Below are 13435 nucleotides of genomic sequence, written 5' to 3'. Positions count from 1 at the left end.
TTCAACATACCTAGGAGTTATAACAGCCCTCCCAAGAGGTGCAGGAACTGTACATCTGCAATTTGAAGAGGAGCACGGGTGTGACCATACATGAACACTAAGTCTAATTCCTCTAGCTTAATACATCAAAGACCCAGGAACTGTAGATCAATACCTGCAAGAGGTTTTGGAGCTGTAAATTATCACACTTAAAAAGCCTAAGAGCTCGATCTCAACCAGTCGAACACTACAAATATGAAAGGAATCAATGCGAATCCTGGCGGGCGATTTCCGTATTGTTTAACATTAATCACAGACTGGTTGTCAGTTATGTTCTCCCTTTTATATTATGGAACACAGCTGACCGATTTTAATGAAACTCATAGAAGCCGACATGAAGACATTCTCAAGTAACTGCAAGGAAATCAATATCCCAATTTGTTTAATAAGATTAGCAAATTGGAATCTATAGTCAAAACCGGGCCCAATAGTCCTGAAAGTACGCTACATAAGTGTTGAGAGTTCGAAACAAATCAGAGGTATTTTCCATTGGAATATTGGAAACCAGTATCCTAATTTGTTAAATAAAACTGATAAACTGGGACTTACACAGCCCAATAACAACGTGAAACCTTTCCGTATGCAAATTAAAGTAGCACTGAAAATATGAAGCTCCGTAAAATATGGAGGCATTTTCCAGTTACTGAACAGAAACCAACAACTTTCCACTTTTTTAATGTTCATAAATTAACAAATTAAGGTCTACAAAGCCTAAAAAATATATATTTCCTTTATATTAGGTTCATTAGTATTTAGAATATGAAGTAATTCAAAATAGGCATTCTGAAGTCAATGCACAAAAAAAAAAATTATATATATATATATATATATTTTTTAATTTTTATTTGCAAATTTAAATGACAGTCGTACAACAATCCTAACCTTCCAAGTAAGACAAACCAGCTCTGAAAACTTGAAATTTATCATAATAGGAAATCCCAAGTTATCAAGCGAAAACGAAAATCCCATTTTGGTCTATAAATATGGCAAGTGAGGCAACTAAACAGCCTGTTAACAAGTGGAACCTTTCTTCACACATGGAACACCATCGTTGAAAATTTGAAGCCCATTGAGTAGAGGAAGTGTTAAGTTACAGACGTTGGAGATTATTATTATTATTATAATCATGGGGAGCGCTAAACCCATAGGAATTATACAGCGCCTGTGGGGAGGGGGGGATAGGAGGTAATCAGACTCAATTCACGAAAGTGGAGCACAGATCCAATTCCCTAGATCGAGAGCCCCTCACCAGTGTCAAGGAACTTCCCTTGAGGAGTAGACGTTGGAGAAAGGAGGAAAAAATGAGTCATGTATTACACCTGGATTTCTCTCCATATCAACTTGTGTGAACGTCACATACATTATTACCGGTGAACAGCAGCATGATCTCTCCTTTCATTCTTTTATCGCCTTTAAACCAACATTTGGTAGGCTATGTTGCCATGTTTTTGAACTTTCTTATCAATTCCATTGATATTATTTATTATAACTCTCCTCTGTTCAGCAAAACAAAAATGTTAACATTTGGAACCGTTTTGTGAAGCCTTTGAGCGGCTGATTATTCTCATTATATTTATGAGGAGGAGGGAGCGCTAAAGCAGTAGGGAATATAAAGCGTCTGGGGGAATGGAATGCATTCAGACTCGATTTAAGATATTGGAACCCAAATGCAATTCCTTAAATCAAGAGCTTCTCACCAACATTGAAGTGCATCCCTTGAGTGAGAGGTTGACCAGGGGAACGAAGCCTTCACATCCACACTGCACTCTTAATCTTGTTTCAATAAACTGTTTTGTTCTGACAAGGATTACTTTCAACTCTCTCTTTTTATCATGAAGTAATTTAAATGCGATTGATTTTCACAGAAAACGGAATCAGTCTTCAGGCATAATGGAGATTCATCTCAACGAAAAATAAAAGCATTTTTCAGACTCTTTACACTTAACAACTTACTGCAAGAAACTACACGTTTCAGGATTTGCGTAATCACTTCGACACTTTCAATGAGCAAACACTCCTGGTGTTACAATTATATAGTCACACCTGTTTTACTCGGTCAGACTACTTTCTCGCTGCTTTAAGCGTAGGATACTTTGTACTATCAGTTTGTCAGAAATGTTTTGTTGTCCGGTTATGTGTAAGACAGTCCTCGTGGCCTTGCTATCCGCCAGCAGTGGTGTAAATATGATAATATCCATTAATTTCTGACAAAAAAAAAATTCATTTAGATACATTTAGTCTGTGTGTAACTTATAACATTCTACAGCAGCTTTCCAAAAGTGCATTTTCTAGTGAAACATAACGTATTTTCAACACCGTCAATTATTGTACAGTGATACCTCTCATATCCGAACAATACGGTTCGGAAACACGGAGTTTCCGGATACGTGAGGGGGGGGGGGGTAATGTGCATCCGTCATATCGCCATCGGCGACGGCGTTGTAGGTTTGAAAAATGAGTCCAACGTCGTCTGGCGGTGGGACCAGACACTCTGGGCTCGAATACCAGCCTCCCGGATTTCTGCAGCCATTTTAAGTTGGGCACCACGAACCAACGTACCACTACCACGTTGTTGTAGGTACCACTTCATCACGCACTGATCCAGTTCCAAGCTCTGTGGCTTCCCCATCACTTTTCTTTCGGCACTTTTTCCAGTTATTGAGGCGGCAGAAAACATCCGAACGGCTGTTCGGATATTTCGGTAACTATTTAAAAATTTTGCAGTTTCCCAGGGTCTGTTCGGATATTGGCGAGGTTCGGATAATGGCAGGCCGGATATGCGAGGTATCACTGTATATTTTAAATTTATTGTAACATTGGATTTAATCGATTCACTTCCATATCAAAATAAACAATATTGCAATTTTTTGAAATTGCGACAGAATTTCTCATATTTCTTTTATACAAATTATTTTAAGCAGCTCTCTGGTTCCACGGTAGATTAGGTAGAGAGTGTTAGGTTAGGTGAAGAGGGGAAGATTAAGTGACGTCTGTGAGGTTAAGTGAAGACTGGAAAGTAAGGTGAGAATTCATTTGGTTCAAACCTACCAACGCCGTTTATCTGGTGACAGTGTAACTCGTACCTCGGTAACGAGAGTTTGGCTCACTACCGAAAGGTTCAGTGTTTGTTTCGTTGGTAGGGCGAAACGTATGGCCGTCTTTGTTTTTTTTTATCTATGCTATCCCTGTTTATATAGCATTAAATAGATAACCAGTGTTAGTGGGCCGTCATAGGTCGCATCCTGGGGAAGGACCTCAGTGACTGCCAACCAGTTTTTTATTAGTAAAAGCCTCGATGAAAATCTACCATTCTTCTATATTAGTCAAAACTTTAATGAATATAAACCATTCTACTGTTTTAGTGAAAACCTCATTGAATGCAAACTGTTTTCCTGTATAAGTGCAAAAGTAAATTCCACATGAACGGAACTGGATGGGATGTGTATATATAAGTGTTATTCAAGGGTCCTCTGTATCAGCTGAAGAGGGTCTAGTTGACATCGAATTATACAATGTTTCCCTCTGTATGTTATATAATAATTTATTTCCCCTGAAAGTACCTGCAAGAAGTGTTTAAATTTTCGAAAAGGTCATAGGATGGAGAGCATTTCGGATATACCTTATCATTAATCACTTTATATGATACATGCAAACGTGTGCATTTGTAAACCCACTATAAGTTGTATTAAACGACTCAGAATATGGGGTGGGTACTCGAGCAGTGGTCCTTGCACATACCAAATCCAACGCTGTTTATAAGGACCACGGTTCGAGGCCCCACCCAGTATTCTGAAGTTTATTCATGTGTATAAGTGTTGACTTTCACACAGTTGAGTTACTTAGCCGTTTTAATTTTTAAGGTGATAATCATGACTGATTACTACTTCATCTTACTACGCTTCAAATAATAAGATATTACGAAGACCCCCAAAAGAAATAAGTCACTTTGACTTTTTTGGGGATTATTATTCGTAATTTACTAAAATGTTAGTAGGTATGATAATTGGATTTATGTGTACCTATACCTAAATAGACTTACTTATGCAGGAGAGGTGTGGGCAGCCCTGCTGGTGATGGTGGTGGCGTGGTGCATGGTGTTGTGGCTGTTCCGTACCATGTCTCGCTGGGAGGACACGACCAGGAATACTGGTGGACTCAGCACAGCCTTCCTCTACGGCTGGGGCTCACTCATGGGCACCACCTCCCACGTACCCACCAAAAACCTCTCCGGAAGGGTATGCTCTGTCACCCATACGGGTTGAGTCCTTTTGGAATATGTAAAAGTAATTGGCCGGGTACGCATTCCACCTCCCAGAAACTACTACTGATCATGGGCAATACTACTAATATTATGGTACTGACATCATGCTGCTAATACTATAGTAGTAATTTCGTACTACTAATATAATACTATATATAGTATAATACTATATATACATACTCTCTCCAGGTAAATATCATGCTACTCACCTGTGATGTAACGTTGAATGTTGTCAAGTGACCTAGTGTTGTCCTGTGGCAGGTGCTGGTGGGATGGTGGCTGGTATTTTGCTTCGTGATCAGCTCAGCGTTCAGGTCCTCACTGGTCGCCCATCTGACGGTGCAGGGAAAGACCAAGACCATAGAGAACTTCAAGGATTTGATAGAGAAGAAGCACTGGGAGTGGGGCATCGAGGCGTGGATGATGAGTGGCCAACCTTGTATATACTTCTCCCAGCACCCCGATCCCATCGTCAGGACCATTTATGCTAAAATGGAGGTTATACGTACTTAGTATAAGTGGTACTGATATGCAATAAGAGATTACTTCTCTATAAAAATTTCACTGCAAACTTTACTGTTATATACAGATCACCTAGAAAGGTCCCATCTATCTCAATTATCTCATCTCTACCAGTTATATGTTAAATAACATATAGTATATATAGTATAATACACTATATATCATGCTACTCACCTGTGATGTAACGTTGAATGTGTAGTTAAATGTTCATTTATAACGTTCTAGGATAGACTAAATTCTCGTTCAGATCGTATTTCCAAATTGAAAGTTTCTTGTGAAGAGGAAAACTAAGATTTGTCGCTTTATATTTGTAAATTATATTTAAAATAAATATCGATATATGTCTAATAACAGTTTTAGCTTTTTCTTTTTATATTGGCAGTTTGGAGGGATATGTTGTGTATCTTTATATGTGTATGCTTCTAGACTGTTGTATTCTGAGCACCTCTGCAAAAACAGTGATAATGTGCGAGTGTGGTGAAAGTGTTGAATGATGATGAAAGTATTTTCTTTTTGGGGATTTTCTTTCTTTTTTTTGGGGTCACCCTGCCTCGGTGGGAAACGGCCGACTTGTTGAAAAAAAAAAAAAAGTTAAATTTACTCCAGACCTAACAAAGGTAGCAGAAGAGCCGCTCACTATAATGTATATTAACCTGACTTTTTTTCGAACCTCGCACCACCCAGATATTACAACACTGCTTACTGTACTTTATGACAGTTTACCTCCCTGGATAAAGCGCTGCCGAAGGTGCTAGCTGGCCATTACTCTCACATAGCATTCAGGAACTTCATCAGCGTCACCATTGCCGCTAACTACACCGACGCATACGGCCAGACCCCGTTATACACTAGCAAAGAAGGTCAAAACATAATGGCTTCTTTCGGTTTTAGCTTCAGGTGAGTTGGTGGTGGTAGGTGTTTAAGTGGGTGTTGGTGGTAGTTATGACTAGGTCAAGGTGTTCAGGTGAGTGTTGGTAGTGTTTAGGTGAGTGTTGTTGATGATAATGATGACTAGGTGTTTTAGGTGGGTGTTTGTGGTGGTAGTGATGACTAGGTGCTCAGGTTGGTATTGGCAGTGATGACTAGGATTTTAGGTGGGTGTTGTTTCCTTCTTGCTGAGCGTTATAGAGCTACTGACAACTTTCACCCTATCGAGCCCCGACGGACAAACTACCTCGTTCCTCACCTTATTTGTTTTCCTCAGGAAGGGCGCACCATTCCAGGCTCGATTCCGGCAGGTCATTGGCCGCCTGGTGAATGCGGGTATCTTGGAGAAGTGGACGCAGGAGGTGATGGCCAATAGGGTGAGGGAGATGAGAGCTGCTGCTGGCAAGACTGCTGCATACACACAGGTACCTAGAGATAACCTACTAGCGGAATCTAACTTATAATTGGTACTTAGAGATGTCCTACATAATGAAACCTACCTATGAGGTAGGTTTCATTATGTGGGACATCTCTGTGTGGGTTACCACAAAGGGTAACCCACCTATACATTGATAACGATAGAGGAAAGAGAGAGAGAGGTGTTAGATGTGATACTCGACGTCAGGAAGCGGGTGCGGATAAAGAAATTTATAACGATACAGTGCTAATTCTGTGGCTTATGAACTTGACTTGCTTCCAGTAGTTGGTCCCGCCCACATATGACGATGTCTTCAATTTCTGCACTTCTATGGCTCCCGTATATGTCTTCATCCTTAAGCCTTTGTATTAGATAAAGCCTGCTGCGCAGGCAAAACGTCTAACCAGTAAATACCCAGGTGTTGCATATGTCTCGTTCATCAGTTATACGGTATTGTATACCTCTGATGTAATGATACACATTCACTCGTTATCTCCACAGCCGATGACGGAGGATGAGGTGGTACTGGGGTTAATCCACCTGCAGGGTGCCTTCTACATGCTCCTGCTGGGTTGTATCCTAGCTCTCCCTATTTTCCTGGTGGAGTACCTAACACACTCCCGCTCCAACACTACCCTGATGCCACCTTAGAGGACTACCTAACTCACACATAAATGAAGCGCCTGACTATTTATGTCGATATCACCTTAAGAGTACCTGACTCATGGTACTGATGTCACATTAAGAAACACCTGACTCACAACACTCTTCTGCTATGGCCTATAAGGGTTACCTGACTCTTATCCTCTGATGTCACCTTAGAGGACAACTTGCCCTAGACTCATCACTCGCCAGCAGACAGTATTCACCTAATTGTTCTAAAATACATTATGTTGAATATAAATCTTCCACTCCTATTCAGAGGTTCTTGTAAAATTCAGATCAGAAAGCTTTTCTCAAGAACTGGCCCTGGCGACGGTCACACAATTTTCTTTTATTCAGTTTTAGGTAATGATTTATTTATCTTCAGAATTTGATTTACCACACTGTGTGGCTATCCTGATGTATAAGATATTTTACAAGAATAGAGCAAGAACTATTTTTGAGGTTTCTTTGTAAACATAACCTAATGTAATCTTGCCTAGCCTTAGCCTACCCTAGACTTGCTTTGCCTAAAATAACCTAACCTAGCCTAGCTTAGCCTAACCTAGCCTAGCTTAGCCTAACCTAGCCTAGTTAATCTAACCTAGCCTAGTTAATCTAACCTAGTCTAACCTCACCTACGTACCTGATCTATGCCTTTTAGGGTTGGCGGTGAGGTTCAGTAATTTGTAACCTAACCTTTACGAAAAAAATAATTCGAGAAAGTCTTGATTCAAAGAGCTTGCAGTCCGATAATTTTGTTTTATTTGAATAACTGGTTGTTGGAAAAAATAATAGAAATTTTGGTTTTCAAACAACTTGCCGGTTCCTTGTAAGCTTAGTCATAAAGCTTAAACATTGCTTAATATGATTACAACAAAATTCCAGTAGCGTATAATCAGGCTACACTAATATGCGAGATGTATACAACAATCTTGACGTTTAATATTGTTAATTAAGGGAATATTAAAACATTACGTTTTTACATTGCTTATTTAGGATATATTAAAATATTACGGTTTACATTATTAAGTATGATTTAATAAGTTCTTTATTTATTATCTAGTCTGTGTATTTATGTGTGCAAGTGCAGGATGTGTTTGTCTTAATCTTCATGATTTAAATCAGTCTTTATGTATTATATCGTTTGTATATTAGTGTGCAAGTATGTGTTTGTCTTGATCTTAATTTAATTAAAACTATGTATTATTTCGTCTCTGTATTGTGGAAATTTTTTTACATAATTTTCCTAAAGGTAGGACATGTAAATAAATAATATAATAATTGCGTATTAAAATGTTATGCTATTTGGACCCTTCGAGAAATTTTAAGCGAAGGGGGATGTGGGGTAGCTGGAGAGTGACACGGAAACGTAGACGCCATATTGAAACTAAATGTGTGAGTTCTGGTCCTTGAATAGTGCAACGTAATCAGGCTTCATCGAAATTCGGTGAGTGTATATCGGTCTCAAACCGTAATTTAGAAATTACTGACACGTTCCCACTGAAGAAATGGGATAAATAGTGTGGAAAACATTTACATTTCGGCAACAAGAACGGGAAAATAGAGGACACCGATTCTTCCTAGGAGCACACCTTAGCTAAGTGACCTTCCCATAATGTACAGTAGTTTTGCGTTGGCCATCGTGAATTCCAGCTGTAGTGGTAGCGTTAGGGTGTGTTGCATAAATAGAATAATTGTGGTCCAGTAATTAAATGGTGAGTGCTCATTATATATGTATATATATTTGGAAAATGTATACTGAACAGATCCCCCCCCCCATCCTTTCTTTTCAAGTCACAAACCATCATATAGTCCACTCAGTATCTTGTAATTTTCCAGCATTGTTGGTATTACTTTTGTTGTAATATTTGATAGGCCCGGCTTTGTTTATGGGTGGGAAAGGGTGTGTGTGGGTCTTGGAGGAGAGGCATGGTGCAGCCTAGTGTCTAAACTCCCACTTGGCTCAGAGGTACAACTAACATGGGAAGTACAATAATTTGTTCCTTAGTTGTGCTCCACTCAAATTATGTGGATGAAATATTTCAGGAATGTACCTGTGAACCTCGTCCGCTTAATTTCCCACATGTATTATAAGTGTACAAGCATTTGTTTCTCTTTGCACCTCATGATTTGATAAATTCTTTGCGGAGCATCTCGTCTGTGTATGAAGTGTATACGTATGTCTCTTTAGTTCTCCCATTTCTAAATGTAATTATTTGTGACTCGACCTGGCTTTCCCTCTAGCTGTATTCATCAAGCTAGCCAGTATCGATTGTAATAAGCCCCTACTGTTGTCCCAATGCCAACTGAGGTATAAAGGAACATTGTATCATATAACTATTCCTGACAACACAAACTGAAATTTTAGTCTCGTGAGTTGAACGACGTGAGGAGGAAGGGATCATGTTGCGTCCCCTGGGTGTGAGGTAAGTGCTTTACCACAGTACCACTACACACAATCTGACCTTAATTTTTAAAGGTGTGGGCCGGTAAGCCAGCGAAAAGCCGCGGTCACATGATCAAAAGCTCCAGTGGTGGGTCATCACATGACAAACCCGCATCTTACGAATCTTACCAAATCTAACTATACCACTAGCATTTAAATACTTTGAACTGAAGAGTCCCCCCTCCCTTATTCGAATTGTTACACTCGCTATAGTTTGTATTTCTAAACTGAGAACCTTTTATGTTTGTCACTCAGAAATATCTATGATTTCCGTTTATTTTCATCATCAGTCACTGATTACAGACTGAAATTTATGTCTGCAAGGCCTAGTTAAGATTTTCTGCATCTGAACTATCGATATCTGAAGGCCGAGAGTTCGTCTTCGCCTCCACTGCATAAAGAATAGTCACAATACCGTGGCTGGAGCAATGCACAAATAACCCGCCCTTAAGAAACTGAAACTTAGGACGACGTTTCAATCGGACTTGCACCATTAACTCCAGCCGTCTGGAACATTAACTACAAAGTTTCTGTAACTAATAAACCCATGATGTAATGTTATATATGATATCCTCATCACTTTACTAGTCTCCCAGCTCAGGCTGACACATTTCAATACCTTGTGTATTCAACCTATCCTGCTTGATGGAATTTAAAAGGGAAATAGCCAGCTTTTGTTCTCGTAATACACCTGATATTATAGAATAGGATAGCAGCACTGTGCTGATGTATCCATTTTTTTAAATAAACAAAACAATGGATGTCGCTCCTTTCGAAATATGACAGTGATTAAATATGGAAGTATATTTTTTAATCATGGGGAAACTCTGGAAGCGTTAAGGGGCACGTAAGTTCCCCCGTCTTCTAATAACATGTTCATTTTTCCACTATAATCTACCTTGTCCATAAATACTAACGCATTTGCTTTGTCTGTTTCGTAAGGTGAAGTCCAGAATCTTTCCTTAAATCATGGTATAACTTAACAAATCTTTGAGGATAAGTGTGTTGCAGAGGTTTGAGCGAAGGTCAGGCCTCAGCAGCACAATATCATCAGTATCAACCTGTGGCCTCGCTAATGTGACCAAAAGCTTCACTTGGTTAGCGGGTCAACACTTTTCCTGTTTTCTGACAAATACAGTACCACACTTCTCGGTATTGTATACCATTCTTATATTGACAAAAATAATATAGAAGAATAAGGTAAACAACAGGCTCAACCAGTGAAGTCTCTTATGAAGGTAAAGTAAATGAAAAGCCACTCAAAATATTGGCTTAATGATTACTTGGGAGTTCCACTCAAATGCATTTCTTTCCGATCCATTATTTTTCTATATCCGTTCTGAATCGCATCTATTGGCCAATGCTAGACAGTTACTTATCACGTACACCTCACTCATATATTTGTTCAAAGGTCTGTTTTTAAACCTCTCTTGATAGTATTTCTTTTAATTCCTTATTTGCCATATTCTTCTTTCTTTTGAAGACTAATCGTATTTGCCCTATCCCCTTATTCTACGTTTTTATATTTTTGATAAAATACACCAATAACCCTCACCGGCCTTTGCCTTATTATTCTGAACATTTTTGGTAAGTTCACTGTTCCTAATCTATATTATCATAAAAGATTTCTGATATCGAAGTTAATGTTACGTAGGAGTAGACTTTCTCTCCAGCTCCTACGGAACTCTCCAACTCCAAACACCCAAAAAGTTAATGTTCTATATTCTCTGTGTGTTTTTCAGGACACTTATGATTATGTAATAGAGAGACCAAAACTGTGCCACAAATCTAATTTGTAACATTTAGTATGCTGGTACCGTGTCATGTTTCTCCCAGTATCTATATCTATCTATCTATCTATCTATCTATCTATTTATCTATCTATCTATCTATCTATCTATCTATCTATATATATATATATATATATATATATATATATATATATATATATATATATATATATATATATATATATATTCAACAAGCCGGCCGTCTCCCACCGAGGCAGGGTGACCCAAAAAGAAAGAAAATCCCCAAAAAGAAAATACTTTCATCATCATTCAACACTTTCACCTCACTCACACATAATCATTGTTTTTGCAGAGGTGCTCAGAACAACAGTTTAGAAGCATATACGTATAAAGATACACAACATATCCCTCCAAACTGCTAATATCCCGAAACCCCTCCTTTAGAGTGCAGGCATTGTACTTCCCATTTCCAGGACTCAAGTCCGGCTATATAAAAATAACCGGTTTCCCTTAATCCCTTCACTAAATATTACCCTGCTCACACTCCAACAGATCGTCAGGTCCCAAATACCATTCGTCTCCATTCACTCCTATCGAACACGCTCATGCACGCCTGCTGGAAGTTCAAGCCCCTTGCCCACAAAACCTCCCTTACCCCTTCCTTCCAACCTTTTCGAGGACGACCCCTACCCCGCCTTCCTTTTCCTACAGATTTAAATGCTCTCTATGTCATTCTACTTTGATCCATTCTCTCTAAATGACCAAACCACCTCAACAACCTTTCTTCAGCCCTCTGACTAATACTTTTATTAACTCCACACCTTCTCCTAATTTCCACACTCCTATTTTCTGCATAATATTTACACCACACATTGCCCTTAGACAGGACATCTCCACTGTCTCCAACCGCCTCCTTGCTGCTGCATTCACAACCCAAGCTTCACACCCATATAAGAGTGTTGGTACTACTATACATTCATACATTCTCTTTTTTGCCTCCATAGATAACGTTTTTTGACTCCACATATACCTCAACGCACCACTCGCCTTTTTTCCCTCATCAATTCTATGATTAACCTCATCCTTCATAAATCCATCCGCCGACACGTCAACTCCCAAGTATCTGAAAACATTCACTTCTTCCATACTCCTCCTCCCCAATTTGATAACCAATTTTTCTTTATCTAAATCATTTGATACCTTCATCACCTTACTCTTTTCTATGTTCACTGTCAACTTTCTACCTTTACACATACACACACACACACACACACACACACACACTCACACACACACACACACACACACACACACACACACACACACACACACACACACACACACACACACACACACACACACACACACACACACATTGTTCATTGTTTCCGACCTACTATTGTGTCGCTAGCAAGCTTATTTATGTAGCTATTTTTACATCTTCGGTGTTATCGTACATTATGAGCAACCGAGGACCCAGGTTTAATTTAGGGGCAAGTGGAGCCGGACATGATTCTTTACACCTGCTGCCCTTCCTCACCTAATACTATGTACCCAGATGCAAGCCAACTGTTGTGGACGGGCTATATTGGAAAGTGGTGGTATACCTTATATAGGGCTGGGATTTAAAATTATCTGAGGTTGGATGTCATTTCGTAGGCTGTAAATTTAACGGAGTAAAAAATGGCGAAATGAAGTGCCACGTGAGAAGGCTCCAATTTTTTTTTTAATGGAAAAATTGGAATAGTACGACTTTTTATGTGATAATTTCTGAGTCTGACATATGATTAACCTCAACCCTTCCATTCTGACTACTTGATTGTGCAATATATGAGCGGCTTCTAACTTGATATGCTTATAATTTTAGGATATTGGTGTCTTTGGTCCCTCTGAAAGATTTAAATTAGATTTAGTTTGTGTTTCCTAATTACCCATTTTTACTGAAGAAATTTGAATACTGGTTTTTAATATGACGACTCTGGGAGGAAATCAGAAGAGACATTCATATCCTCAACACTAATATTTAATTGCATTATCAACTTATGCCGCACTCTGCACTATTCCAATCGCTTGCGTTAAGGGACAGGTGACTGGAGTTATGGAAAAGGGGATGCTTTTCTTGGATCAAGCAACGACTAAAATTCATCTAGTTATTTCAATGACTCAAAATTTCATTGCACTACGCCAGGAAACATAATTAAAAGCCTTTAATTTATGTGGTACAGTATACCAATGTTTCCTAAATAAAGAACATTTTATTTACCTCATAACTTAACCATGTCAAGCCTAGCATATGTTTCAACCAAACCTGATACATGTGTAAACCCAGCCTTGTACATATTTAAACCAAGCCTAGTACATATTAAAACCAGGCCTAGTAAATATTTAAAGAAGCCTAGTAAACATTTAAGCCATGCCTAGCACAT

General features: G+C 38.9%; 1 protein-coding gene across 1 annotated transcript; it reads left to right on the top strand.

Annotated features, from left to right (window-relative positions):
* Nucleotides 1-4428: 4428 nt before the first annotated feature.
* On the top strand, nt 4429-7975 carry LOC128689773 (uncharacterized). Its single transcript, XM_070087454.1, has 3 exons — nt 4429-5719; nt 6027-6174; nt 6669-7975. Exons 1-3 carry the CDS (start codon nt 5694-5696, stop codon nt 6816-6818), a joined length of 324 nt encoding a protein of 107 aa, XP_069943555.1. The 5' UTR covers nt 4429-5693; the 3' UTR covers nt 6819-7975.
* The last annotated feature ends 5460 nt before the right edge of the window (nt 7976-13435 follow it).

Source organism: Cherax quadricarinatus, chromosome 22 (assembly GCF_038502225.1).
Source record: "Cherax quadricarinatus isolate ZL_2023a chromosome 22, ASM3850222v1, whole genome shotgun sequence".
Classification (NCBI taxonomy): Eukaryota; Metazoa; Arthropoda; class Malacostraca; order Decapoda; family Parastacidae; genus Cherax; species Cherax quadricarinatus.
Note: the sequence above shows the minus strand (reverse complement) of the source record. Positions and strands in the feature narration are given on the sequence as shown.